Genomic DNA, 25186 nt, shown 5'->3' with positions numbered 1-25186 from the left:
TATTTGTTGCCTGAAGGTGAGCGGTTGATTGAGCTGATCGTCGTCTCACCTTTGAGTGACGTTTGAATGTGCATTTCTTTTTGCAGGGCTTTATTTTTAATGTCAAAGAACAGTTTTCAGCCTCCGAAGCTAAAAGACAAAACAAAATGGTGAGTGTATCCACAGCGGACCCGAGGGTGTGTGCATGTTAGACTTAAAAGGAGCAGCTGGCTAGCCTGATGGAATCTTGTGCTGGAATCTGAGTGCCCTCCTCTGCCTTGGTATTGGCCTCAGAGCACACTAGCCTTGTAGGCATGGTTGTGTTGGGAAGGCTGTGTTAGGCTGTGTTGGGAAGGCTGTGTTAGGCTGTATTGGGATGGCTGTGTTAGGCTGTGTTGGGATGGCTGTGTTAGGATGGCTGTGTTAGGCTGTGTTGGGAAGGCTGTGTTAGGCTGTGTTGGGATGGCTGTGTTAGGATGGGTTGAGGCAGAGGCGGCTGGCTGCAGGATTAAACTCTGTGTTGCAGTCAGACCGGAGCTTCCTGCTGAGCAGCATGCTCGCCTGGGTGGGGTTTTTTCAGCTGTGAATGGAGCTTTATCTCCGCATGGGCCTGCTACGCGAAAGGCTTCTGGGGGGGTGGGGGGGTCGGGGGGGGGGGGGGGCGGTACTGCTGGCATCTTACCAGGCGCTCTGCGCGTCATCCAGTCTTTAACAACAGGTTTGCTTCTCTCACAGGACCCCGGCTTTCCACAACTTTGTCAAAGTGTCTCTGACCAAGAACCCCAAGAAGAGGCCCACAGCAGAGAAGCTCCTCTTGGTAACCAGTTCTGCTCACACCCCACATGCTGTTAACCCTGAGTAGCTGCAGATACCAGTTCTGCTCACACCCCACATGCTGTTAACCCTGAGTAGCTGCAGATACCAGTTCTGCTCACACCCCACATGCTGTTAACCCTGAGTAACTGTAGATACCAGTTCTGCTCACACCCCACATGCTGTTAACCCTGAGTAGCTGCAGATACCAGTTCTGCTCACACCCCACATGCTGTTAACCCTGAGTAGCTGCAGATACCAGTTCTGCTCACACCCCACATGCTGTTAACCCTGAGTAGCTGCAGATACCAGTTCTGCTCACACCCACATGCTGTTAACCCTGAGTAACTTAGATACCAGTTCTGCTCACACCCCAATGCTGTTAACCTGAGTAGCTGCAGATACCAGTTCTGCTCACACCCCACATGCTGTTAACCCTGAGTAACTGTAGATACCAGTTCTGCTCACACCCCACATGCTGTTAACCCTGAGTAACTGTAGATACCAGTTCTGCTCACACCCCACATGCTGTTAACCCTGAGTAGCTGCAGATACCAGTTCTGCTCACACCCCACATGCTGTTAACCCTGAGTAACTGTAGATACCAGTTCTGCTCACACCCCACATGCTGTTAACCCTGAGTAACTGTAGATACCAGTTCTGCTCACACCCCACATGCTGTTAACCCTGAGTAGCTGCAGATACCAGTTCTGCTCACACCCCACATGCTGTTAACCCTGAGTAGCTGCAGGTCTGTCGGGGGGGAGAGGGTGCTGTGATTGTGGAACGAGAGGGACTCGTGTTTCAATGACATCATTAAAGCTCCCAGGAGAACCTATTTCAACTGTGAATCATTTCCCTGAGAAAATGGGTTTGAGACTAACGTCGCTTGAATTATTAAGTGTGTGTTAAAATTAGACTTTCTGTATGTGGGCGTCTCATCAGCGTCGCTCCCTTGTGGTTTGGAACACCTCTGTTTCAGTTCTGCTGTGGCTCTGATCTGCCAGATCTAAACTCAGCCCCCCGCAGCCCACAAACTGAGCTCTCTCTCTCTCTCTCTCTCTCTCTCTCGCTGTCACTCTCTCTTTCTGTTTCTCTCTCTCTCTCTCGCTGTCACTCTCTCTTTCTGTCTCTCTCTGTCTCTCGCTGTCACACTCTTTCTGTCTCTCTCTCGCTCTGTCTCTCGCTGTCACACTCTTTCTGTCTCTCTTTCTCTCGCTGTCACTTTCTCTCTTTCTCTGTCTCTCTCTTTCTGTCTGTTTCTCTTTCTCTGTCTCTCTCTCTCTCTTTCTCTGGCTGTCACTCTCTCTCTTTCTGTCTCTCTCTCCGTCTTCTGTCTGTCTCTCCCCAGCACGCGTTTGTAGCCAACGGTATTCTGACCAGGAGGCTGGCTGTGGAGCTCCTGGACAAGATGAACAACCCTGACAACCATAGCCACTTCAGCGAGGGGGACGATGACGATCTGGAGGTACCTGTGCCCTCTCAGTCCCCCCTGCTGTCCCCCCCCCCAATGCTCTGAGACAGAACCACCCGTGCCCTCTCAGTCCCTGGCCCAATGCTCTGAGACAGAACCACCCGTGCCCTCTCAGTCCCCCCTGCTGCCCCCCCCAATGCTCTGAGACAGAACCACCCGTGCCCTCTCAGTCCCCCCTGCTGTCCCCCCCAATGCTCTGAGACAGAACCTCTCTAACCATCGTATTCTGTCACACGGGCTGAATGGTGGCACTTCACCTTCACTAGAGGAGAGAAGGAAGAAGAAAGAGACGGCACTTTTTCAGACGCTCAAAGTGCTTTACAGTGATCAGGGGTAAACTCACCTCAACTTCCACCGATGTAGCACCCACCTGGATGATGCACGGCAGCCAGTTTGCACCAGAATGCTCACCACACCATCAGCTGATGTGGAGAGAGAGAGAACATTTTTTTAGCCAATCACATCAGGGGATGATTAGGTGAAAAGTTGAAAGAGCCAGGTTTGGATTTAGCCGGGACACCCCCTACTTTTCCTGCAGCAATGTGGTTTTCCCAAGAGGTCCCCCCCCAGCTCTTTAGGTCCACGTGGGGGACCCTGGGGTCCGCTCTCAGGGTCCCTCCCTGGCCTCCCCAGCGCCCTGTCGCTCGGTGACAGATGTGTCACTCGAGCGTTGAGGCGCTCGGGCTGTAGCGCTCCTGGCCTGTCTCTTGTGCATTGTTGCCCTGCGTCTGCCGGGCTGCTCCGGCGTGCGACCCGGTGTCAGTGTGCGAGATCTCGCCCCGTCCTGTCGGCCAGCGCGGGAGAGAGAGAGAGAGAGAGAGATGGCACCGGAGGCCTTAAAGAGGCGTATTGTGTCTCTCTCTCTCTCTCTCTCTCTCTCTCTCTGCAGCGCTGAGACAGGCCGCACTGTGTGAGCCGCAGTGGAAATGACTCCATTTTGACCCTGATATCCCGCAGATAAACTGTCCGTTTAGGGCATTACCGCTGGAATAGCTCACATAGACATGAGCTGAACACAGCCATGCAGCCTACGGGCTTCTCTGCTAGCTATACTGCCATGTGCTATTTCAAAAGTGTAAATCATTTGTCAGAACCACTTAACTGTTGGCATATGAAGTGCATTTTTATGTCAATATTGACCCTACATATCAAGCTCTGAACTAAGCCGCCATTAAAAATTTAGCAAATGATTTTTGTTTCCAATTACTTAACAAGAACAAAATACAGAACGATTTATTTTTTTGGGGATGAAAATAGCTGTTTTGCACATATTGCCAAGTGCGTAAAACAAGGATATTCAAACCCGCTATCAATTTTACAGTAACTTTCAGTGAAATGTCAACAGAGCCCATTTTTTTTTTTTTTCACTGGATAAGTTATGATTTGAGCCCTTGATTTGCTGCCCGAGATGCTGCCCGCACCTGTCTTGGCATTAGCGTCACAAGAGAGTGTAATCCTGGGAATGCCGTTGTGCGTAGTGCAGGGTTTGGACCTGGTCCCAGACCTCAGGGCCGTCTCCCCGAGCTGCAGTACTGGGTTCATCGCAGGTGATCAGTACAGGTTGTCAATTCGGTTTATTGCTTTATTTGTTAGGGACAAGCAGAGGAAACATTCACAACTGCAAACGCACCGTCCGATGTACTGGGCATGTTCTTCTAGCCAAAGCTCATTTCAGACACCGGTCCCTTGTTCCATGTGAAAGAATGTGCTGAGTCACCTTACATAAAATGAGTGTGTTTATTTACATTACATCTTAGATTTTACAGGTGAGGTGCAAAGTGTGTGGGGGGGGGGGAGAACAGCAGCTTTGTTGTGTTTCGCTAGTCAAGCAGCCATCGATTAGCACTGACTGGGACCTCCGTTCATTCTGTGCTAGCAGGCCGTAGAATCAGAAACAGTCCTGTAACACTCTGCTGCTTGAATTGTACCGCTCCCTTCTTCTGCTGACTCATACTTCACCGTTCACAGGAGAGCGTCAGACAAATATAACGTTGCCAAACAGGTTGCAGCGAGTAGTGTTTTTGCGGTTACTATTTGAATGCGATTGTGGCAGTTTCTGTGCCCGGTGCGTTTTCCTGTGTCAGTTATTCTGCACGAAGTTTCAGGCCTTCGAACTTTTACACCTGGGGACGTATTGGAGCCTGTCTGATTTTGTTTAATACTTCTTGCTTCATGAGTATGAGTGTGGTTGTGCCCTTTTGTACTATTCATTACTGTTCATTATTTTGGTTATTATTTTGATTTCCTGCTTGATGAAGTCAGTGCAGTTGAAAAATAATTATCCCTTTGCCTAGATGGGATTGTTCTGTTTGCCTTTATGGACAGCGGATAAAGTGTATTAAATTAGTCTAGCTGACATTTGTGATTGTCTCAACAGTTAGTTGAGTATTTCAGAAGTGGCAGCTTATGTACCTGTAGTGTTGTGTTTGTGAAATTACTGTAAGACAAACGGGTCAGACTGCACTTACTGTTTATTTTCTGCAAAGATATTATAAATGACGAGATGTCCTCTTTACTCTTCCTTCCTGTAGCCCCTTGCTGCAGTGAGACACACCATCCGCTCCACCAACAAGAGCTCCAGAGCAGAGAGGACGCGCTCCGAGATCAACTGTGAGTACCGCGGGGGCTCCCCTGATTGGCCGGCCTTCCCCAGACACACGCCTCTTGAGGTCATCCTGTGGTCCCGAGCCTGTTGTGCTGCCCCCTGGCCTCCCAGCCCCCCCCCGCCCCCCCCCCCGCTGGCTGATCCCTGCTTCAGATCCACTGTGGGACAGCAGCTCAGTCACTAAGCCAGCGGAGTTGGTGTAACTCCCAAAGCCCGGTATGGGCGGTGGTATAAATAGACTGGGATCAAGCGGAGACGGACTGCAGTTCAGGCTTGTGCTCATGTGAGGATCCAATATCCTTACACTGGCCTTCCACACTGTTACTGTGTAACGGGGCTGTGTGTCCCTCACTATACACACACGTCAGGATCTGATGTCTGCTGTCCGTCTCTGCCTTTTCCTGGGTGTGAATTTAAAATTGAGGAGAAGAACCCCCCCACCCCCCCCTTGTGGTCCCACAGCAGAGGGAACTGGCTCAGAGCGAGACAGTCCTCTCAGAAGCGTGTCCTCGCTGTGTGGGCCGTCCCGCGTCTGACTGCGGGCCCAGTTCGGGGGGGGGGGGGCACTGCTCCAGAGCAGAGCTCACAGAGGAAAAGCGTGAAGCCGGTAGTTGGCCGTGCGGAGGCGCCGCGCTCTCACAAACCTGCCGTGAGCGTCGGCGGCGTGGCCAGCTCGGGGTCCTGCGGCACTCCTCCGACTGTGGTCCCTTCTCATTGGATGAGCTGGTCTCACGACCAGCCTACAAGCTGCGGTTTGACCAAGGTGGAAGGACTTGGTTTTCGGGTGTTCCGTCTGAGGTCCGCTGGTCTACCACACACCTGATTGGTGGGTTGACTTTGCGAAGGGACCCTGGACCTGCCGTGTGATTTCATTCACAGCACATCCAGGGGCACATTAAAGCTAAGTGCGGTAGTTTCCAGGTTGAATGTCCTTCAGTAATTAATTGGTAATCCATTTTGTGGCAGTTGCTTTGGAACTAGAGAAATCCACTGATAAGTTTAGTTTAAAACCAGAATAGTTCCACCTAGATTTTGCCTTAAAATTATATTTGCTATAGACACAGTAAAAGCTCATTTGTTTATGTGTGTGATCAATTGGAATGATATGCATAAAGTAAAGTTTTTTTTGTTTAAAAAAAAAAGCCTAGTTAAAGTTTGTAGCCCTCGGGTTAAAAATGCAGAAGTTATCATTTTCTGTAACAAACTTTGGACATTGATCTGGTGAAGATAGCATGTAAGGGCTAACAAAAAAAAAAAAGCATGAAAATTTACTTTTTGGCAAGGAAGGAATTTTTCAGTTCTGGGGTTGCTATGACGACTGCTGAAGCCTTCCGCACGTTGAGCAGCCTGTAAGAGATGAGATGGCCGGCTCAGGGGTGCCATCACACTTTGTCACAGTTGAGCCGTAGGCCCCAATTCTACTCACTGCATGTTGGTTGGCCATCAACAAGGGTCCTTCTGCCCCTGAGCCAATCAGTGAGCAGGAGGGTGTGACCAGAGCATCATTTCAGCTTCAGTGCAAGCTCACTGTCCAAAAATAAGCAGTCAATTAACGATTCTAAAAATTAATACATTAGAAATGTATTTAAACAACTAATCAAGTAAATCAAGTGGAAACGGGCAGATGATTATGCTGAAATTTTCGAGAGTGAAGTATGGTAAATTCAAATTCTCCTGCATTTCAAAGTGAGATCACAAAATTCTGCCTCCCGGCCTTTCCATTGTATTCATTTAATCTTCAGGACTCCCACCAGTTCAGTAAAGAATTGGTCCAGTTTGTCCTGAGTCCTCTTAGACTGTGATGAAGGGCAGTTGGTCCAATCGAATGGCCCGATGTGTGTGTAGAGCACTCGTGTGGAGAGGCAATGTTGTGCCACTCTAATTCTCTCTAATTCCCTGTTTAATGTCTGAGCTCCACTCAGTACAGCTTCCCAAACATTGTACTCTATTCATGTGCCGCGTTTCCTTTGGTTAAACGGTTTGGATGCTTGGCTAAAACTTTGCAGATCCATTGTCCGTGATCAACAGCATTGTCTAAAATAAGAAACGATCATCTTTTGGTTACTGTGGTTCTGTTATTGTCCAGATTCGTTATTTTATTCCTAAAAATTTTTTAGCTTTGAGCACTACTATGAACAATCTGCAAGTAAAAAAACAAAAAAACAAACCAGAAAAAAGTATAAACCCCATTGGTAACTGAACATGTTTACACAGTTGAGCTGTATTTCTTGAGTCATAGCTGTGGAAAATCACTAGCTGGCTCTGTGTGCCTGGAAGAAATGAAAGCGAATTTGTCATTTTTTTCTGGTGATACCTGTCTCCACCGCAGCGACGGGGCCGGACTGTAGGCCACTGCAGTGTTCAAGGCCGTACCTGTCCCTAGAGACACGCTCACGTAGTCACTGCTCTGTCTGAGGCCTCGGAAAGCTCACAACATTCACCAAGAAGGAGATTTCAAACTGTGCTTTCCAGTTTTTCTCCCTGGAAGTCATAATATAAATTGTGTTGAATGGCCTGCTCTTGACAGCAGGAGGAAGTGATTGTGGTCTATGGAGAAGGGTTCCTGTGGCTTTGCTCCTGCTCCTGTGAGGGCTTGGCGCCCTCTAGTGGCAGCGGGGTGTTAAGGCAGCAGAAAGCTGAAGCATTCATTCTCTCCTGTTTTGTCCCCCTTTTGCAGTTGATAAGGTGCAGTTTGAACCTCCACTCCGGAAGGAAACTGAGGCTCACTCTGAAATGGTAACGATATATTCTTTACGCTCTGCACGAGAGTTAATGGCCGTTGATCCATGTTCTTTGGAATAATGTCATTTTGTTTCAAAAGCCGTATCGTTCTTCTGTGAATCTGACGGCACAGTTCATTCAAGGGCAGACATTTGATGGAATACAGATTTTATTTCCTACATTCAATGGAAAATATAAAAAATCAGATGGTTTTTCATTATTTTTGGAGTGGTACTATTCACTGGGAAATGTAAAGGTTTGCTCAGCAAATCCCAGTGTTCACAAAGCAGTTAATGAATAGTAAGGGTCTATTTGTTGATATTTACTCTGATTCTGGGCTGTTTTTTTTAACTGACTTTGTTGAGTGACGGCAGTGTGTCGGTTGGGGGCGTTACCGTGACTCCATGTCTGCTTCTACTTTCCAGGACGTGACCAAAGAGAACGATTTCCCCTCCCCCTGGAGCCCCTTCTGTGAGGGAGGAATCTCCACCAAGTAAGTCATGGAAACCATCGCCGTGGAAACTCTGCCCCTTCTCATTAGCGAGCTTCCTGCCGGCCTCGCGCGCCGGCGGTGGAAAAATCTCCAGGCCCGGGGAATGTGCGAGGCTGTGCGGTCGGCCATTTTGTGTGTGGCTTCCAGGAGCTGTTTTATTAACCCGCGTCAGTAACCCTGGAGCACACCTGCTTGGGCTCCTGACTGGCTAACGAAAATGTTTGTTTTTCCCGCCTTTAACGTCCTGACTGTCTAGGAGCTGTCTGGTGTCTTGAGCATGGACCCTGTCTCTCCCGTCTAGCTTGGGAATGCTTGACTGTTTTTGCATCCGTGCTGGGAAAGAGTTTATATATCCTTGTGTCTTCTTCATTCTTCTTCTTCTTCTCTCCCTCTCTCTTCATTTTATCCTTTCTTTTTCTGACTGTCTTCCTTCCGCACTGTCCTTGCGAAGGAGCCTTCTCAAAAGCGTTGAGGAGGAGTTGTTCCAACGGTAACGCTGTGTGTCCTCCGCCCCTCTCCGCTCGCCATTCCCCTCCATCCCCACTAACGCTCGTGTGGTGGTCGTGCGGCTGTGCCCGTTCCGTGACGTGTCATGTCATGTGCTCCAGTCAATAACCATTGCAACCTCTCTCCCCCGACCCCCACCCCCAACATGTGACATGTGACCCGTGTCATGTGACGTGAGTGTGGCTGAATCTCTTCAGCACTAGAAGGTGTGCACTTGTTTACATGCAAGCAGAGCAGCTAGGCGGTAGGTCAGACAGGCTGTCAGACCCCCCCCCCCCCAAAAAAAAACGTGACCCGTGTCATGTGACGTGAGTGTAGCTGAAGCTCTTCAGCACTGCATGAGCAGTGGCTGTGCGCTTGTTTACATGCAAGCAGAGCGGCTAGGTGGTAAGTCAGACAGGCTGTCCGCCCCCCCCCCCATTCTGAAGGGCCCGTCGGCCTGTTCCTGCAGGCCTTAAAGGCAGCCATAAACAAGGTAAAACAGAAGGGCCCAGACACAGCTCGGCACAGCAGGTTTAACTGCGTCTCCGCTCTGATTGCTCTTACCAGAAACGGTCTGGTGGTGACCAGCAGCTGTAGGTCTCTGCCTAATTGAGAACACCAGACAGGCAGCCCTTACAGTGAGTCACAGCGCTGTAAATATTGCTGACGGGGCAGGCATTAGGCAGCCCCGATGGTTTTAACTTTGTGGTTTTTTAAAATCCTTTTTGTTTTTGTTTATACTCGCTCACTCATTATGTTCATTTACTGGCATTAGAGGTCGGGGTACTGCCAGGGAGAAGCATTAGGGCATAAACCCATTAGAGTCCGTTCATGTAGCTGAGGACTTCATTGACGTTGGGCCTCACGAAACATGCTTTTCACAATTTAGTATCCATTTTTTCAAAAACTTGTTTTTATTTATTTTTCTCAGTTTACAATGTATTTTTCCACACTTAGTCTAAGCTCTTGTTTGCGATAACCTGTTGCGAGCACATGTAAATAATTTCATCTAGTGATAATGGTGACATATGATGGTAATGATTGGTGTAGATATATAAAGACCCACAAGCGCTCAGTCAAACCCCACACACTTAGCAATGGCTCGTTAGCTGCCTTAGATTACCTGGCCTTTGGGGGGGGGGGGGGGTGGGAAGGCATCTTTAGGGACCGCGCAGATATGTCTGCGCAGGCCGATGAATGGCTAAGGGCTAGTGGCTGATGTTTGCACATGACCCTGAAGTTGGAATGCCTCTTATGGGATTGCTAGGGTGTTTTCTTATGCTAATCACACGAAGAGACGCGCGTCCAATTTTACAAACAGTTGGCATTCATCTTCTGATTCACGCGAGATACGAATAAAATCAAACGCCTGTGCATGCTTCATGAATCCCTCGTTGGTTTTTCGTACTTCTAACTTTTCTTAAGAACGAAAGTAAGAAGATTTGAAGAAAAGTTGTGTGGATGAGGCCCATTGTCTTTATTGTGCAGTCATTTTTGATTTGCGTACTGTGTGTGTGTATTATTATACATGACTATTCCATGCAAGCGGCTCATTCCCAGACAAACGCAGGAAATATAACAGAAAAGCAGTTGCTATTCAGTGGTTTTTTTGACAAACTAGTTGCGGACTACCTGATATTACTTCTGTTTGAAATTGAGATTTGATCTCAATTCGTCAACAAGTCCTCTGCATTTAAGAAATCTGGCCAGGCCACCCACCTTTAAAGATAAAGGGAGATTTCTGGGTAATTGGAGTCACGTGTCACTTCCTAAATTTAATGCAGCTGTCTTTAATGATTGTTGGAGCATGTTTAGCTCTTTCAGTGGAAAGCCCCCCCATCATGAGCATACCTAATCCTGCCCCTCTCTCTCTCTCTCCCCCGTGCGCCCCCCCCCCCTTCCTCATTCTCTCCCCCCCCCCCAGGGGACACATCGCCCATCTGGAGGACGCTTTTGAAGACGTGGAGCTGTAAGTACTACCCCAGACTCAAAGGGACCTTTGAAATGTTCTCCGCCGTTTGTTTCCTGTTTAACTCCGTCTCCCTTTCAGCTCCACTCTCAAGCCCGGAGCCCCTCCCCCGCTGCCCCCCAAGGTAAGGCCCCCGCGGCTCTGACCTGCCTGTGAAATGCACCGAGGGCTCCTTCTCAGGAGGAGATAATAGCGTTTCTCTCTCTCTCATTCTCTTTCTCTCTCTCTCTCTCTCTCTCTCTCCCCACATCACTCTCTGTCTCTCTCTATCCCCTCTCTCTCTTTCTCTCTTTCCATCCCTCTCTCTGCCTCGCTCTCCCTCTTTCCTTCTCTCTCCTCCTCTCCTCCTCCTCCCCCCTTTCTATCCCCCCTCTCCTCTCTCTCCTCCTCCCTTTCTATCCCCCCTCCTTCTCTCCTCCTCTTCCTCCCCCCTCTCCCCCCCCCAGCCGCGTTTGAGCAGCTGCTCTGATGAGGTGGGCCTGAGTGACGAGCGGTGCGTGACGGTGCGGCGCTTCCCCAGCGCGGAGAACGGCCCGTCCGCCGGCCCGCGCCGGCAGAGCACGCCCGAGCAGGGCAGCGGGGCCGAGCACGTGCTCCCCGACTACCTGACCGTCAGCGTCAGCAGCCCCGGCCTGCTGTCCCACGCCGTGGAGGAGGGTGAGCTGCTCCCCGTGCCCCCGGAAACCCCCTGCGTCCTCTCCCCGCCGCAGATACGCATCACCGTGTGACATCATCACCAGCACACTCACACAGTCCTGCAGAATAGAGCTCGTCTGATCTGATTTTAAATGATCGCTTCTCCATTTCCTTTATCCTCAAACAAAACACATTTTTTACTTCATAATTCTATATGCAGTTAAAAATCTGAAACATTTCCTTGTGTATCACAAGTCATGTTGAATCAACTCTGAAGGGATCTTTACTAACGCAGAGTGTAGTTGGTAAGAGAGAATGACCTGTGTACTCAGGGCTTTTAATGCAGAGTGTAGTTGGTAAAGGAGAATGACCTGTGTACTCAGGGCTTTTAATGCAGAGTGTAGTTGGTAAGAGAGAATGACCAGTGTACTCAGGGCTTTTAATGCAGAGTGTAGTTGGTAAAGGAGAATTACCTGTGTACTCAGGGCTTTTAATGCAGAGTGTAGTTGGTAAGAGAGAATGACCAGTGTACTCAGGGCTTTTAATGCAGAGTGTAGTTGGTAAGGGAGAATGACCTGTGTACTCTGGGCTTTTAATGCAGAGTGTAGTTGGTAAGAGAGAATGACCAGTGTACTCAGGGCTTTTAATGCAGAGTGTAGTTGGTAAAGGAGAATTACCTGTGTACTCAGGGCTTTTAATGCAGAGTGTAGTTGGTAAAGGAGAATGACCAGTGTACTCAGGGCTTTTAATGCAGAGTGTAGTTGGTAAAGGAGAATGACCAGTGTACTCAGGGCTTTTAATGCCGAGTGTAGTTGGTAAGAGAGAATGACCAGTGTACTCAGGGCTTTTAATGCAGAGTGTAGTTGGTGAGAGAGAATGACCAGTGTACTCAGGGCTTTTAATGCAGAGTGTAGTTGGTAAGAGAGAATGACCAGTGTACTCAGGGCTTTTAATGCAGAGTGTAGTTGGTGAGAGAGAATGACCAGTGTACTCAGGGCTTTTAATGCCGAGTGTAGTTGGTAAAGGAGAATGACCAGTGTACTCAGGGCTTTTAATGCAGAGTGTAGTTGGTAAAGGAGAATGACCTGTGTACTCAGGGCTTTTAATGCTGAGTATAGTTGGTAAAGGAGAATGACCTGTGTACTCAGGGCTTTTAATGCTGAGTATAGTTGGTAAAGGAGAATGACCTGTGTACTCAGGGCTTTTAATGCTGAGTATAGTTGGTAAAGAGAATGACCGTGAGAGAATGACCTGTCTGCTCCGGTGCTTCACCCTTCAGAGCATGACGATGCAGAGAGCGGTCTGAATGGGGACGGGTCCAAGCACGCCCCACCCACACCTCAGAGAAAGGAGAAGAAGGAGTTCCCGGTGAGTGTGTCCTGCAGCTGGGATTATCTACTGAACACAACTGGGATTATCCAATGAACACAGCTGGGATTATTTACTGAACACAGCTGGGTTTATCATACTGAACACGGCTGAGGTTATCATACAGTATACTGCTGGGGTTATACTGCTGGCGTTATCATATTGAATACTGCTAGGTTTTCATACTGAACACAGCTGGGATTATCCAATGAACACAGCTGGGATTATTTACTGAACACAGCTGGGTTTATCATTCTGAACACGGCTGGGGTTATCCAATGAACACAGCTGGGATTATTTACTGAACACAGCTGGGTTTATCATTCTGAACACGGCTGGGGTTATCTACTGAACATTGCAGGGATTATCATACAGTATACTGCTGGGGTTATACTGCTGGCGTTATCATACTGAATACTGCTAGGTTTTCATACTGAACACTGCTAGGTTTGTCATACTGAACAGTTGGGATTTTACAGAACACTGCTAGGTTTAATACGCTAGACACTGCTGGGGACTGAACGCTCTGACAGCGTGTTCTGTTTTCCACACTCTTCCTGCAGAAGCCTGCCATCAATGGTCTGCCTCCAACCCCCAAAGTCCTGGTGAGTCTTCCTTTTTTTTTTGTCTCTCTCATTCCACCATTTTCCCATCCCTCTTCTCGCATTCCTGGGGGTTTTTCCTTTTGATCGAAATGCTGTAATTATACTTTACTTGACTGGTGTGTAACCATTTCTGAGTTTAAGGAAAACTACTCTCTTCTTGAACAGGTTGGGGGATGATGAAATATGATATTCAGTAGATGACGTCCTCACTTTGCGAAATGCTGCGTCATTCCTGTCCTCACCATGACCCCTGACCTGCTCTGTTTTTACTCCAGATGGGTGCCTGTTTCTCCAAGGTCTTTGACGGGTGTCCCCTGAAGATCAACTGTGCCACATCGTGGATACACCCGGATACGAAAGGTAACACCCCGGTTCTGTAGGGCGTGGGTGTGGGTAAAGAGAACACACAGGCCTGCCGGTATGTGGATGATTTGTGAAAGCCGTACGTGTGTGCGTGTGCGAGTGTGTGTGTGTGTGTGTGTAATGTATGTGTGAGAGAGCTCTGGGACAGGTATGACTTGAGAGTAACTCTGAACTCTGTCCTGTCCTTTCCAGACCAGTACCTCATTTTTGGGACAGAGGACGGAATTTACACTCTGAACTTGAACGAGCTGCACGAGGCCACGATGGAGCAGGTAAGGGGAGAAGAGGGAGGGAGTGTTTTCTGGCACCGTCCAGTAAATTTTCATAAACGCGGGAGAAATACCTCACTGGTATTTCAAAAATTCTCAAAGAAAAGTTTGTGAAGCCATTTTTAACGCACGTCTCTGAATCTTAAGCTGTAGACACAGTCTCTGCGCCCCCTAAGAGCAGAATTCACTGTGCACTGTGTAAACAGACGTGTAGAAACACAGCTATGTCTGATGTGTCCTCATAAGTGTGTTTGTGTGTGTTTTATGCTTCCTTTTAGCTGTTTCCAAGGAGGTGTACCTGGCTGTACATTATCAACAATAACCTAATGTCGTTATCGGGTACGTGCGCTAAGATAACGGTGCCATCTGCTGTACTGTAGCTGTTGCTATGTTCCTCCTGTAGTTTATTGCAGCTTGCTTTTTCTATCAGTCTATAATGACCGTAAAGTAATCTCCTTTATCTGTGGCTCATAAATAGCTTGGGGAAAACCTGTTAGAAACGCAGCGTCCATAAATGGCTTTCTGTCCGGTACGTGGGGGGGTCTGTTTATGAGGTGCACTTGTGCCGGACAGTCTCATGAAATTACAGGCCATTGGCCCTGCGAAGTCATGGATACGGGAGCAGTGCAGAAGCATTTTTTCATTTCTGAGATGCGCATGCTGTAAAGTAATATAACTGCGTCTACATTGCCCCTTCTGCTTTCATGAAAAAGCACTCGGTCCCGTGTTTTAAAGTGACCCCTAAAATTCACTGGGTGTCATTTCACTGGTGGCCAGTAGGTGGGGTATCTCCCCAGTCAAGATTCTGTAACGGTGACCTGTGCCCATTCTGGGAAAATATCTATATCGTTCTTTTTGGTTTTTTCCTTTTAATCAGTCTGCATTAATTTTCATTAATTTGCTTATAATAATAGAGAGGTTGCACAGTGAGTATTTGCTTGTTTTTTCTCTTTTTAAAGTAGGAAGTTAAGCACAGTTTGTAATCCACTGAAACACACAAATACTTCTGTCAACCTTTCGAATGCAAGGCCTGATTAATCTTTTCCTCTGTGTGACGCGTGTCGCTCCTGTCCTGATCCGACTCCAATCGATGTGCTGATCCTTTCTGTCTCTTCTGACACAATAGAAGGTAAATGTGCTTTTTCCTTTTCCTTGCGTTTCTCTGTCATCCTCTCTTAAGCAGTCAACCAGGCAGCCTTAATCCTCAGAGTCCCAGCATCAAATGAAAGGTGGAACCCCAATTTTAGTTACGGTATTAATGTGCCATTGAACCCTGGCAACACTCAAAGTAATCTGTAGAGTCTGAATTGGTTTGTATAGTGCTGTATGTTTGTTTGTTTTTTTACTAAGGGTAGATTTTTAGCTGACCTGTGCGTGCATATGAAAGCTGGTCTCTGGCTAGGCAATTTCTTCTGTCCTTCATCACTGGTGTTGCAATCTGCTCCTGTCCTTTCTAAAGTCCTGTCCACATTTCTTGCTGTAATGAAAAGCTCACTGATTGATTGGCCGTTGATCTGGGTTGCATCAGCATTGCCGTGAGCGATGAAAGCCTGAAGGATTGAGCGTTTGATTGGCTGAGGCCTTTCGGTACTGCAGCGCAGTGCGTAATCTCCCGCTCCCCTATGGCTGTTCCAGGGAAGTCCTTCCAGCTGTATTCCCACAACCTGATTGGCCTGTTCGAGCAGCTGAGGAAGCCAGGCCTGGCCGCCCAGTTCCAGACCCACCGCTTCCCAGACAAGATCCTGCCCAGGTGAGAGAGGGACAGAGACCCCGCCTCCGAGCCCTGAGATCACCTCCTCTCACAGACTCGCATACTGATCCTCTCCTTCACCTCCCTGAGTGCACCTCCTCTAACCCCCCGACCCTCTCCTTCACTTCCCTGAGTGCACCTCCTCTAACCCCCGACCCTCTCCTTCACCTCCCCGAGTGCACCTCCTCTAACCCCCCGACCCTCTCCTTCACCTCCCCGAGTGCACCTCCTCTAACCCCCCGACCCTCTCCTTCACCTCCCCGAGTGCACCTCCTCTAACCCCCCGATCCTCTCCTTCACCTCCCCGAGTGCACCTCCTCTAACCCCCCGACCCTCTCCTTCACCTCCCTGAGATCACCTCCTCTCACAGACTCACATCCCGATCCTCTCCTTCACCTCCCTGAGTGCACCTCCTCTAACCCCCGATCCTCTCCTTCACCTCCCCGAGTGCACCTCCTCTAACCCCGATCCACTCCTTCACCCCCCCGAGTGCACCTCCTCTAACCCCCGACCCTCTCCTTCACCTCCCCGAGTGCACCTCCTCTAACCCCCCGACCCTCTCCTTCACCTCCCTGAGTGCACCTCCTCTAACCCCCGATCCTCTCCTTCACCTCCCGAGTGCACCTCCTCTAACCCCCCGACCCTCTCCTTCACCTCCCGAGTGCACCTCCTCTAACCCCCGATCCTCTCCTTCACCTCCCTGAGTGCACCTCCTCTAACCCCCCGATCCTCTCCTTCACCTCCCTGAGTGCACCTCCTCTAACCCCCCGACCCTCTCCTTCACCTCCCTGAGTCCACATACTCTCCCCACTCACACTCTCCTCTCTTACAGGAGGTTTGCTCTGACCACCAAGATCCCGGACACAAAGGGCTGTCACAAGTGCTGCATCGGTGAGTGTGAGTGGTCCTTGTGGAGCGGTCTTAAGATCAGGGCCTATTGCTCTTCCAGATGTCAGTGCTGCACATTGCACAGGCTTGTACTCCATGCTGATTTGGGCCTCCCCTGTTTCTCCACAGTGAGGAACCCCTATACGGGACATAAGTACCTGTGCGGGGCGCTGCAGTCTGGCATTGTCCTGCTCCAGTGGTACGAGCCCATGCAGAGGTTCATGCTCATTAAGGTAAGCCTGTCTGTCTGTCTGTCTGGTCTGTCTGGTCTGAAAGCAGTAAAGCATTTCCTGTGGGTCTGTCTTTCAGTATCACTGCACTGGAATGTCTGCATTGTGTACTCGCTCTAAACCTAGAAACGATTACTTGAAATTTTTTTAATGCTTTCAAACTTTGAATTTCCGTTTCTTTCTCCGTTCTTAAATTAAAACCAGGCCCAGTTAAATGGATCAAAAACATGATCTTGTTTCACTGACGCCTGATTTAACAGACTCCGATTCTCTTTTCAAATTAATTCTCCTCAGAAAGAAGCAACGTTCGAAAGTAGAGCCAGTTCATTCATATGTGTGTGGAGTGGAGGCTGTCAGCAACAGCTGTGTTTGGAGCAGGAACAGCGCTCATTTCTGAGTGGCCCATATTTGAGTGCTGACTTGCTACGTTGCTATAGCTACATAGTATTCAGAAAGTGAAAAATGAAAGGCCTGGGCACAGGTTTATTTTGGCCCTTTAGGGCGTAAGGTTACCAATATCTGATTTAGAATGTTCTTGGCTGAACATTCTAATGCTGATGTAACAATCGCTGCCGGTAACCGAAAGCACTGGAGTTCTAGAACACAGACTTAGAATGTTGAAAAAACACTCCAGGAGAACGTACTCCTCAGAGGGGTGAAAGGAGGAGCACGTCTGCGGCTTCGCTGGCGCTTAATGCAGATGAGTCACTCAAGCCGAGGAGCTCGCTCCTCCAGTGAGGTGCCTGTGTGACACCAGATTCCTGCTTCTCCTGGTAAGGGTCCAGCGCGCTGACCGCTCCCTGCCCCTGCTGTCCGTTGTCCCCTTGCAGCACTTTGACTTCCCGCTGCCTAGCCCGCTGAAGGTGTTTGAGATGCTGGTGGTGCCGGAGCAGGAGTACCCCATGGTGTGCGTGGCCATCAGCCAGGGCAGCGAGCCGGGCCAGGTGGTGCGCTTCGAGACCATCAACCTCAACTCCTGCTCGTCCTGGTTCACCGAGATCGGCTCAAGTAAGGAGGGAGGGACGGGTAGCGCCCAACGCGGGGCACGCGCGCTCGCGCCCGTCGAAAAAAGGGGGACCGCCCGATGAACGTCTCGCTCTTTCCTCCGCAGGCGCGAATCAGGTGGACGCCATCCACGTGACCCAGCTGGAGAGAGACACGGTGCTGGTGTGCCTGGACAGTGAGTGAAAGCGCTGAACGCCGCCGGCGTCTGACGCCGCACACCCCCCCACCGCACTGCGTGCGGGTCGCTCCCAAACGCGTTTGACCGTTTCATCACGCTGCTCCTCACGGTGGTCCTCCTGTCGCCATCAAACCAGCGCTGGCACAGGAACTGCTCACGTGCAGGAAGCGACTCATCGGTGTTCAGTGTTGCGCAGTGCTTGTTGATGCTGCTCTTAACGGTCTGTTTCTGGATGTGCGCTCTGTGTAGCGGTTGTCTGGCAATGCCACGCCTTTTGATAAAGTGTTGCTGCACCGTTGGCTGTGAAAAGTTGATCTTGAGCGAACGCAAACAGACCAGCTAACTCAAAGGCACAGTCGGCCTAGCGTGTAACACTGACTCACACTGGAGCGGCAACCCTGTACTGTTAAAATACACCCGCCTCACCATGATGGATTAAGGGTGTCAGACTGAATACATTAGTTCTCACATCTGGTTTTTAATAAGATCCTCAAATGAATGCACTGGTGTTATTTTGACTGGCAGATTTATTTTTTGTGGCTAGAGGTGCAAGGCCATGTCATATCGTGAATTTGTGCCAGATTAATAGAGCTCAAACGTGCTATCGGCCACTTGTGGTCTCAGTGCATGACTACAGATCAAATGTTTGATCAAGATTAAAACATAAACCTGTACAAATACACCTTGATTCCCCATGACAAAATATTTGAACAAAAGTGATCTTTACTCAGCGATTATGACATCTTGAAATGTTCACATTGATCTCCTCTCGTCCATTTGCAGTCGTTTAAAGACCCTTTTTTGCTTTTACAGAGAATTTGAAAATTGTCAATCTCCAGGGCAAATTGAAGTCGAACAAAAAGCTGGCCTCCGAGCTGAGCTTTGAGTTCTGCATCGGGTCTGTGGGTAGGTCTCAGCTCGCCGCTCTTTATTCATGTTCCCTTTTGATCTTGAAAAGCCGGGAGACAGAACTGTGTTTTTAATGTGTGCGCCTTTGTGACGTGGCTGAGACTGACCTCTCTCTCTCTCTCTCTCTCTCTCCCCCCTCTCCCCCCCTCTCCCTCCTCTCCCCCCTCCCTCCCTCCCCCCCTCTCCCTCTCTCTCTCTCTCTCAGTGTGCCTTCAGGACAGCGTGTTGGCCTTCTGGAAGCACGGCATGCAAGGAAAGAGCTTCAAGTCCAACGAGGCAAGTGCAGCGGCGGCGGCGGCGCTCTGCGCTAACCGCACGCGGCTACTCCCCGCTATCAGGACCCGCGCTCGGCGCTAACACCGCCGCCATTGTTCCCCAACACGCCCGCCCTGCTAAAGATCAGCCCGCGCGATGGGCTGAGCCCCGCAGACGAGGACACGCCCCCGAGGGCAGCCCCTCAGGCGCGGGGGGGAGGTGTCAGCCTTTCGCGGCGCGATTAGCGTGAGCGCGATCACAGGGGCGCACACAAAGGGCCCGGGGATCACGGCGGGGTGAAGCATTCTGGGCCGGGAAAGGCGACACCGCCCGGCCCTTTTTGAGTTGTCGGCCCGTGAGATGAAGCCCTGAAGGACAGACGGGGTGAAACAGAAGCGCGCTGGCCGGGGTCCCTGCCCCCCCCCGCCCCCCCCCCGGCGTGACGGGCCCGCCGCGGCCGCGTCGCGGATGACGGGCTGTCAGAGGCACATGCAATATTGATGCTCAATCAGAAGTGAAGCGAGGCCCTCAATTATTCAGGGTTTTTTTTTTTTTTTTTCATATGATGCCTTTTGAAAGGCCGTCAGTGAAAGCTCTGGGGGGGGAGGGGCCCCCGCTGGCACGTGTGCGTACGCGTGTAACCCCCCCCCTTGGGAGCCTGGGGCCTCGTCCCCCCCCCCACCCCCCCTCAGCCCGGGGTCGGCGCTCTCTCTTCAGGTCAAGTGTTTACAGGGGGCGTGTGTCACAGGTCACCTGGTTTACACGTGTGAAACTGGTCACCTGGTTTACATGGAGCGTGTGTCACAGCCAGGTCACCTGGCTCTCTGGTTTGTTCTAGCACGCGAGCCGTGTGTGTTCTCTCACCACACGCCACGCGTGGTGTCCTGTGGCCCGGGGATGAGGCCACGCCCATCACTGTACACGCTGGCGGGGTGTGATGCGGGGCCACAGGGTGTGTTGTTGGGGGCCTTCCACAGACAACGCTGCTCTACACACCCTGTACCTGCACAGGCTCTGAAAGGGAGCAGCAGCGCTGCCGCTGATCTCTGCGGTCCCCCTGTTCTCCCAGCTCTTCAGCCACTGACTGACTGAGTCCATTCACTGTGTCCTAGCAACCAGGATTCAGGATACCAGCGTGTGGGGAATGGGGGTTTTTTTTGTTTTTTTTCGGCTCAGGATTCAGTGTGCCACAGAAATACGGTCCAAATCTACTGATGTCTGTGATCGTATCTTGATTGGCGGGGTAAATCGCTTACTGGAGCAGAGCAGGCATTGCACATGCAGCCCGTAGGTGTTTTTGAACTGGATGCATGGGGATGAAACTGGTATCGATCTTATCGTCAAACAGTGGGTAAGATGGCCCAAAAAAGCGAATTTCCCAGAAAATTGGACTTCCCCTTCACCTTCATCGTGGCGGGGCGTGCGATGCGAAGGCGAGGCTCTGATCGTGCCGCTGAGGCTGCTTGCGGCGCACGCTGGATTACTGGTGTGCAGAAGGCTCTGCCACCAGGCTGAGCGCTGCCGCTTGGCCCAGTTCCATTTCCGTGAGCGTTTTCAGCCATATGAAAGAAAGCAGCCCACTCGTTTCATCTTGAGTGCTCTCTCTCTCTCTCTCTGTCTCTCCTGTGCTGTCTTTCTGAAACAATTGCTCTCTCCCTCTCTCTCTCCTTCTTCCCCTCCCTTTCTCCCTCTCTCTACCTCTCCTTTTCTCCCTCCCCCTCTCACCCTCTCTCTTGCTCTTCCTTGATTTGTTTTTCACTCTCGACTATCCTATTCTGAGTGCTCTCCCTTTCTTTCCCTCTCTTTACCTCTCCTTTTCTCTCTCCCTCTCACCCTTGCTCTGTCTCTCTCTCTCTTTCTCTCTTCCTTGCTTTGTTTTTCGCTCTTGACTATCCTATTCTCCATGCTCTCCCTTTCTTTTCCTCTCTCTACCTCTCCTTTTCTCTCTCTCCCTCTCACCCTTGCTCTGTCTCTCTTTCTCTCTTCCTTGCTTTGTTTTTCGCTCTTGACTATCCTATTCTCCGTGCTCTCCCTTTCTGTGTGTCACAGGAAACCTGAGGTAACTGCTGAAGTTGTAAACCTGTCATCTGCCTTTGTTTGCTCAATTAGTAAAACTCCCTGCTCTGTCTCTGTAAAATGCAAAGCCCTCGGGGTTGGCCAAATGGCATGGCCTCCTAATGGTGTTGTATGACAGTCTCTATGCAAAACGCCAGACTAGACTGGCTCAATTATTAAATACCCTATATGTCCATCGTCTTGCCTTTTACCTGCAGTTTACATGTCAGTGGGTGCGGACTGTTAAAACGTCCATTCATGAAGTGATGAACCTTTCACCTCTTCCTCCGGCAGGTGACTCAGGAGATCTGCGATCCAAGCCGGGTTTTCCGTCTGCTGGGATCCGACAGGTAGGGAACGGGACAGTCTCCCCCTCTCTCTCACGGGACAAAATCCTGGGAATTCTGTTGTCCAAGTATAGCAAGCATGCCCACAAATAATGCAAAAAAACATGATACAAACCAGAATTAAATACTTTTGGTTTAAGTAATCACACACACACACACACACACAGAGTACATACATATACACACACACACACACACACACACAGAGTACATACATATACACACACACACACACACACACACACACACATATATGTTTGGTATGTGTTCAGGTCGGCTTGTCTGAATGAAATTTGTCGGCCTGTTGATCACAGAGCAGCTGCTCTCCGCCCGTGCCGCGCCCCCCCCCCTCGCCCCCCCGGCTCGGTGTAGTGCGGTCTGGAGGCTTCTCGGGGCCCTGTAAACAGTGTCATGGCGGAGGAAGGAGTACTCCCACGCGGCCCAATATTTTCACACTGCCTGGCAACGCCTCCAGCAGCCCTCCCCTAGGAGGCGGGCCTGACCCAGGAGGTCTGACAGAATGGGCCATCAGGCACCTGGGCCGGGGGGGGCGGTGGCAGCCCTGCTTCAGTCTGATAAATGTGGGCCGGGGGGGGGGGAGAGGGCTGGTAAAGGCTGGGCAGCTCTGCTTCAGCCTGATTAATGTGTTTTCCTGCGTGGGAGAAGCCAGGCCTGACATGGCCGACCTGGGTGTTTCCCCACACAGGCTCAGACGCACCTCCGTGATGTGGACCTAAACCGAGCTCGTACTTCAAACGAGTGTCAGGTCATTACGGGCCTGATTTAGTTTTGTTTGTTTCCTTTAACGCTGCCTAATTGGCTTGTTAGTTAGGACTCTCTGTGAACTAGGTTAAGCCGTGAGCTCACTGTGTGTAGCGTTGGGGGATTTGGAGAGCTGGGCCCTGCGGAGAGTTTGCCGGGGGTGACGTCACCGGTCCTGAGTGGAAACCCCGCGGTCACAGGCTGCCGTTTCTGGCCGCTGCCCCGGGAGGGGAGGCGGTGCTCGTCGGAGCCGAGCGCAGGCGCTGTGGGTGGGGGGGGGGTGTTAAAACTGCCGCTCCGCCGGTGCCTAGCACCGCTGCGCCGGTCGCCGTCGTCAGGCAGCCTGGCAGCCGCGGCGATAAATCACCGCCCCAGAGGTGGCGGCTCGTGATTTACCTCCCCCCCACCCCCCTGCCACCGGGGCGTTGCACGCCCCGCAGAGATCTCCTAGCAATCCAGAGAGAGGCGGGGAGCATTCTCCCAGGCCCCCGGGGCCCTCCGGGGCCCCCGGCCCCCGCCACAGGCCCGGAACGCCCTCTCCCTCTGCCCAATCGCATGTTTTATTCAACCGGCTTTGGGCACTGCCAGCCTGGCTTGGGTGTCCTTGCTGCAAGCCTCTGTAATTTCATCTGGGACTGGAGAGAGTGGAGAATAACAGTGCTCCCGTGTGCCCCGCTCAGCTGTCTCAGTTATGGGCCCCACCCCTGACTCATCTTTAAGATGGCTGCTGTTGTCTTTACTCATTGTCTGCCCTTGTTGTTGATGGCCGTGTATTCGTAACGTCGGTGTTCAGATACTTAGTTGCAGTTACCGTCTTGGGCAATGCCATCACTTCCTAATTACCTAGCTAACACAAAATGTTCTCATTATGTTACTGGAATGTTCTGTCAATGTTGTAACATTTGTGAGGAGGTTTTGTATATTTGGCTGGGCACTGTCCCCCTTACGAATGAGAGGAAGAGTGTGGTGTGCAGCGCTGTGGAAGCCCGCTGCTCTGTGTGTGCTGACGAGTAACTGCTTCTAACGGCTCTTCCTGTGCTTGGCAGGGTGGTGGTTCTGGAGAGCCGGCCGACAGACAACCCCACAGCCCTGAGCAACCTGTACATCCTGGCCGGGCACGAGAACAGCTACTAGGCCCAGCCCGTAGGGCGGGGTCAGGAGGGAGCCGGATCCCCCGCCCCCCGCCCCCCCCCTCGGAAAGCAGCCTTGTTGTAGCTGAGATGGTGGCAGGATGCAGCCACTCTGTTCCTGGTGCTCTCCAGACTATTACAAACAGCAGCCAGCCGGGACTTCCACAGGGGCTGTGGAGCATCGCAGAGGGCTAGCACTGGGGTGGGGGGGGGGGTCCTCCAACTGCCATCTTAACCACCTCCCCCCCCCTCCCCTTTTCTGGCATCCCTCCGCGACAGCCTTACACCACACGCCCAATGTGCTTAGAGAGTGGGGGGCGGAGGCGGGAACGCCATGCTTGTGGAGCGGTGCGTGGACAGCGGACAGTCCAGCCTGGGGCTGCTGTGCGGACGGCCCCAGGCAGTAGCCTCACTCAGCCACCCATGTGTAGCAGTGACACCGCCTGTGAGCTAAGGCAATGTATACACACCTTTAGGTCAGAATTCATAGCTTCTGTATGAAATGTGCCATGGAAGAATGAGTAACGATAATAATAATAACAATTTAGGTTGGTCTGTTTACTCGATGCTGAGGGGAAAGACCGACTGTATTCTCGTAGAAATGGTCCAACGGAACACAAGACTAATGGGAGAGATTCGTTGCTAATATGCTGAGCCTTGAATTCGTGGAGAGAATTATTTCCCCCACCCCCCCACCCTTCCTCCAACTCTGTAGAAGTTTACCGACTGATATAGAAAGCAATAATATGAACTGCCATAGCGTTTTGGTTAAGTGGGCTATTTAAGCGTTATTTATTAATCTGCGAGTAGTGGAGTATTTTACTTTCAGCTGTGTTAACCAATGACAGGCGCAGTTCTGCGACATGTGGGACTCTGCTCCTTCAGGCAGGTTGCTGAGCAGCTTCGGGTCATTTTATCGCTCTGTAATATAGAGTTGCTTTTCCTCCGCTTGGTTCTTTTTAGATTTTGAATATAATGTAAAGTGGTAAACTTTTTTTTTTTTTTTTTTAATTGTTACTTTTATTCAATATTTGCACCATGTAAGCACTTTTGTACATTTTATTTGTTGTTTTGTATTTAAATACGACAGGAAAAAAAAACGTGGGGGAGGAGAAAACAAAAACAAGATCGGTTTTCATAACATCAGTATTCCCTGGTTAAAAAATTTTAATGTATGCAGTTTTTGTAATAAAAGCTATTCTGTTAATAATAAAAAGGGTTGTGCTAGGCTTTTGTTCTCTCGTGCGTTTGTGTATAATTTCAGAGACTTGACGGCAGTCATTTCAGTGTCTTACCCACGTTTGCGCTTCAGTGTGCCCGTAGCTACACTGGGTGGCAATCTAAACACGGGCTCTGCAGGATCGAGCGGTTACTCTATCCCCAGTGACCTCTCCATCGTTTTAACTCGCCCCCTCGTTTCTCTTACATTTGAGTGTTGGCCGCGGACCAGCGCATAACTCCGGATAAAGGTGAGCCTGATACTCCCGATAAGGTTTCTGGATCGGGGGGCTGCTTTTTTGGCTTTGGCTCGGCGGCAGAGGCGCCGGCACGCTGCCATGTTGGCCCGGGCCGGTGTCACGCGAGTCGCCCGAGGGCCCCGGAGCCCGGCTGGTGCGGGGCCCCAGATGTCCCGCGCGCGCCACGGCTCGCGTTTCCACAGCGCGGGGGGGGAGCATCGCCCAGGCCTCCGAACCGCAGCTTCTGCGCTCCGGCCAAATTAAGGAAAGTAGGGAAAGTTATTGCAGGTATTTTTCCCCGCAGTGTAGAAATTAATGTTAGAACTGGGGGAGGCGAGGGGGCATAAATCTCCTGTATTCTTACTGCTTGCGTCAACGTCAGTTCTGCGGCAAAGATGAAAGGGGGGGGCTTTTTTCTCGTTCTCGTCAAACCACA

The 25186-nt window shown here is 50.7% G+C and overlaps 1 protein-coding gene across 3 annotated transcripts in view; it reads left to right on the top strand.

Moving 5' to 3' along the window:
• The window catches only part of map4k5 (mitogen-activated protein kinase kinase kinase kinase 5), a 50465-nt gene extending 25943 nt beyond the window's left edge, over positions 1–24522 (top strand). For all 3 annotated transcript variants that reach the window (XM_064320941.1, XM_064320950.1, XM_064320958.1), the window contains 23 exons: positions 87–149; positions 715–796; positions 2144–2260; positions 4798–4876; positions 7549–7607; positions 8018–8085; positions 10499–10543; positions 10625–10667; positions 10990–11200; positions 12459–12547; positions 13111–13152; positions 13428–13512; positions 13708–13787; positions 14063–14123; positions 15420–15534; positions 16367–16425; positions 16552–16655; positions 17483–17660; positions 17764–17832; positions 18649–18741; positions 18950–19020; positions 21349–21404; positions 23210–24522. In XM_064320941.1, the coding sequence (XP_064177011.1) occupies positions 87–149; positions 715–796; positions 2144–2260; positions 4798–4876; positions 7549–7607; positions 8018–8085; positions 10499–10543; positions 10625–10667; positions 10990–11200; positions 12459–12547; positions 13111–13152; positions 13428–13512; positions 13708–13787; positions 14063–14123; positions 15420–15534; positions 16367–16425; positions 16552–16655; positions 17483–17660; positions 17764–17832; positions 18649–18741; positions 18950–19020; positions 21349–21404; positions 23210–23297 (1957 nt within the window). In that variant the 3' untranslated portion in view covers positions 23298–24522. The remainder of the gene's footprint in view (positions 1–86; positions 150–714; positions 797–2143; positions 2261–4797; positions 4877–7548; positions 7608–8017; positions 8086–10498; positions 10544–10624; positions 10668–10989; positions 11201–12458; positions 12548–13110; positions 13153–13427; positions 13513–13707; positions 13788–14062; positions 14124–15419; positions 15535–16366; positions 16426–16551; positions 16656–17482; positions 17661–17763; positions 17833–18648; positions 18742–18949; positions 19021–21348; positions 21405–23209) is intronic.
• The last annotated feature ends 664 nt before the right edge of the window (positions 24523–25186 follow it).

The sequence above is a fragment of the Anguilla rostrata genome, chromosome 1, assembly GCF_018555375.3.
Source record: "Anguilla rostrata isolate EN2019 chromosome 1, ASM1855537v3, whole genome shotgun sequence".
NCBI lineage: Eukaryota > Metazoa > Chordata > Actinopteri > Anguilliformes > Anguillidae > Anguilla > Anguilla rostrata.
Note: the sequence above shows the minus strand (reverse complement) of the source record. Positions and strands in the feature narration are given on the sequence as shown.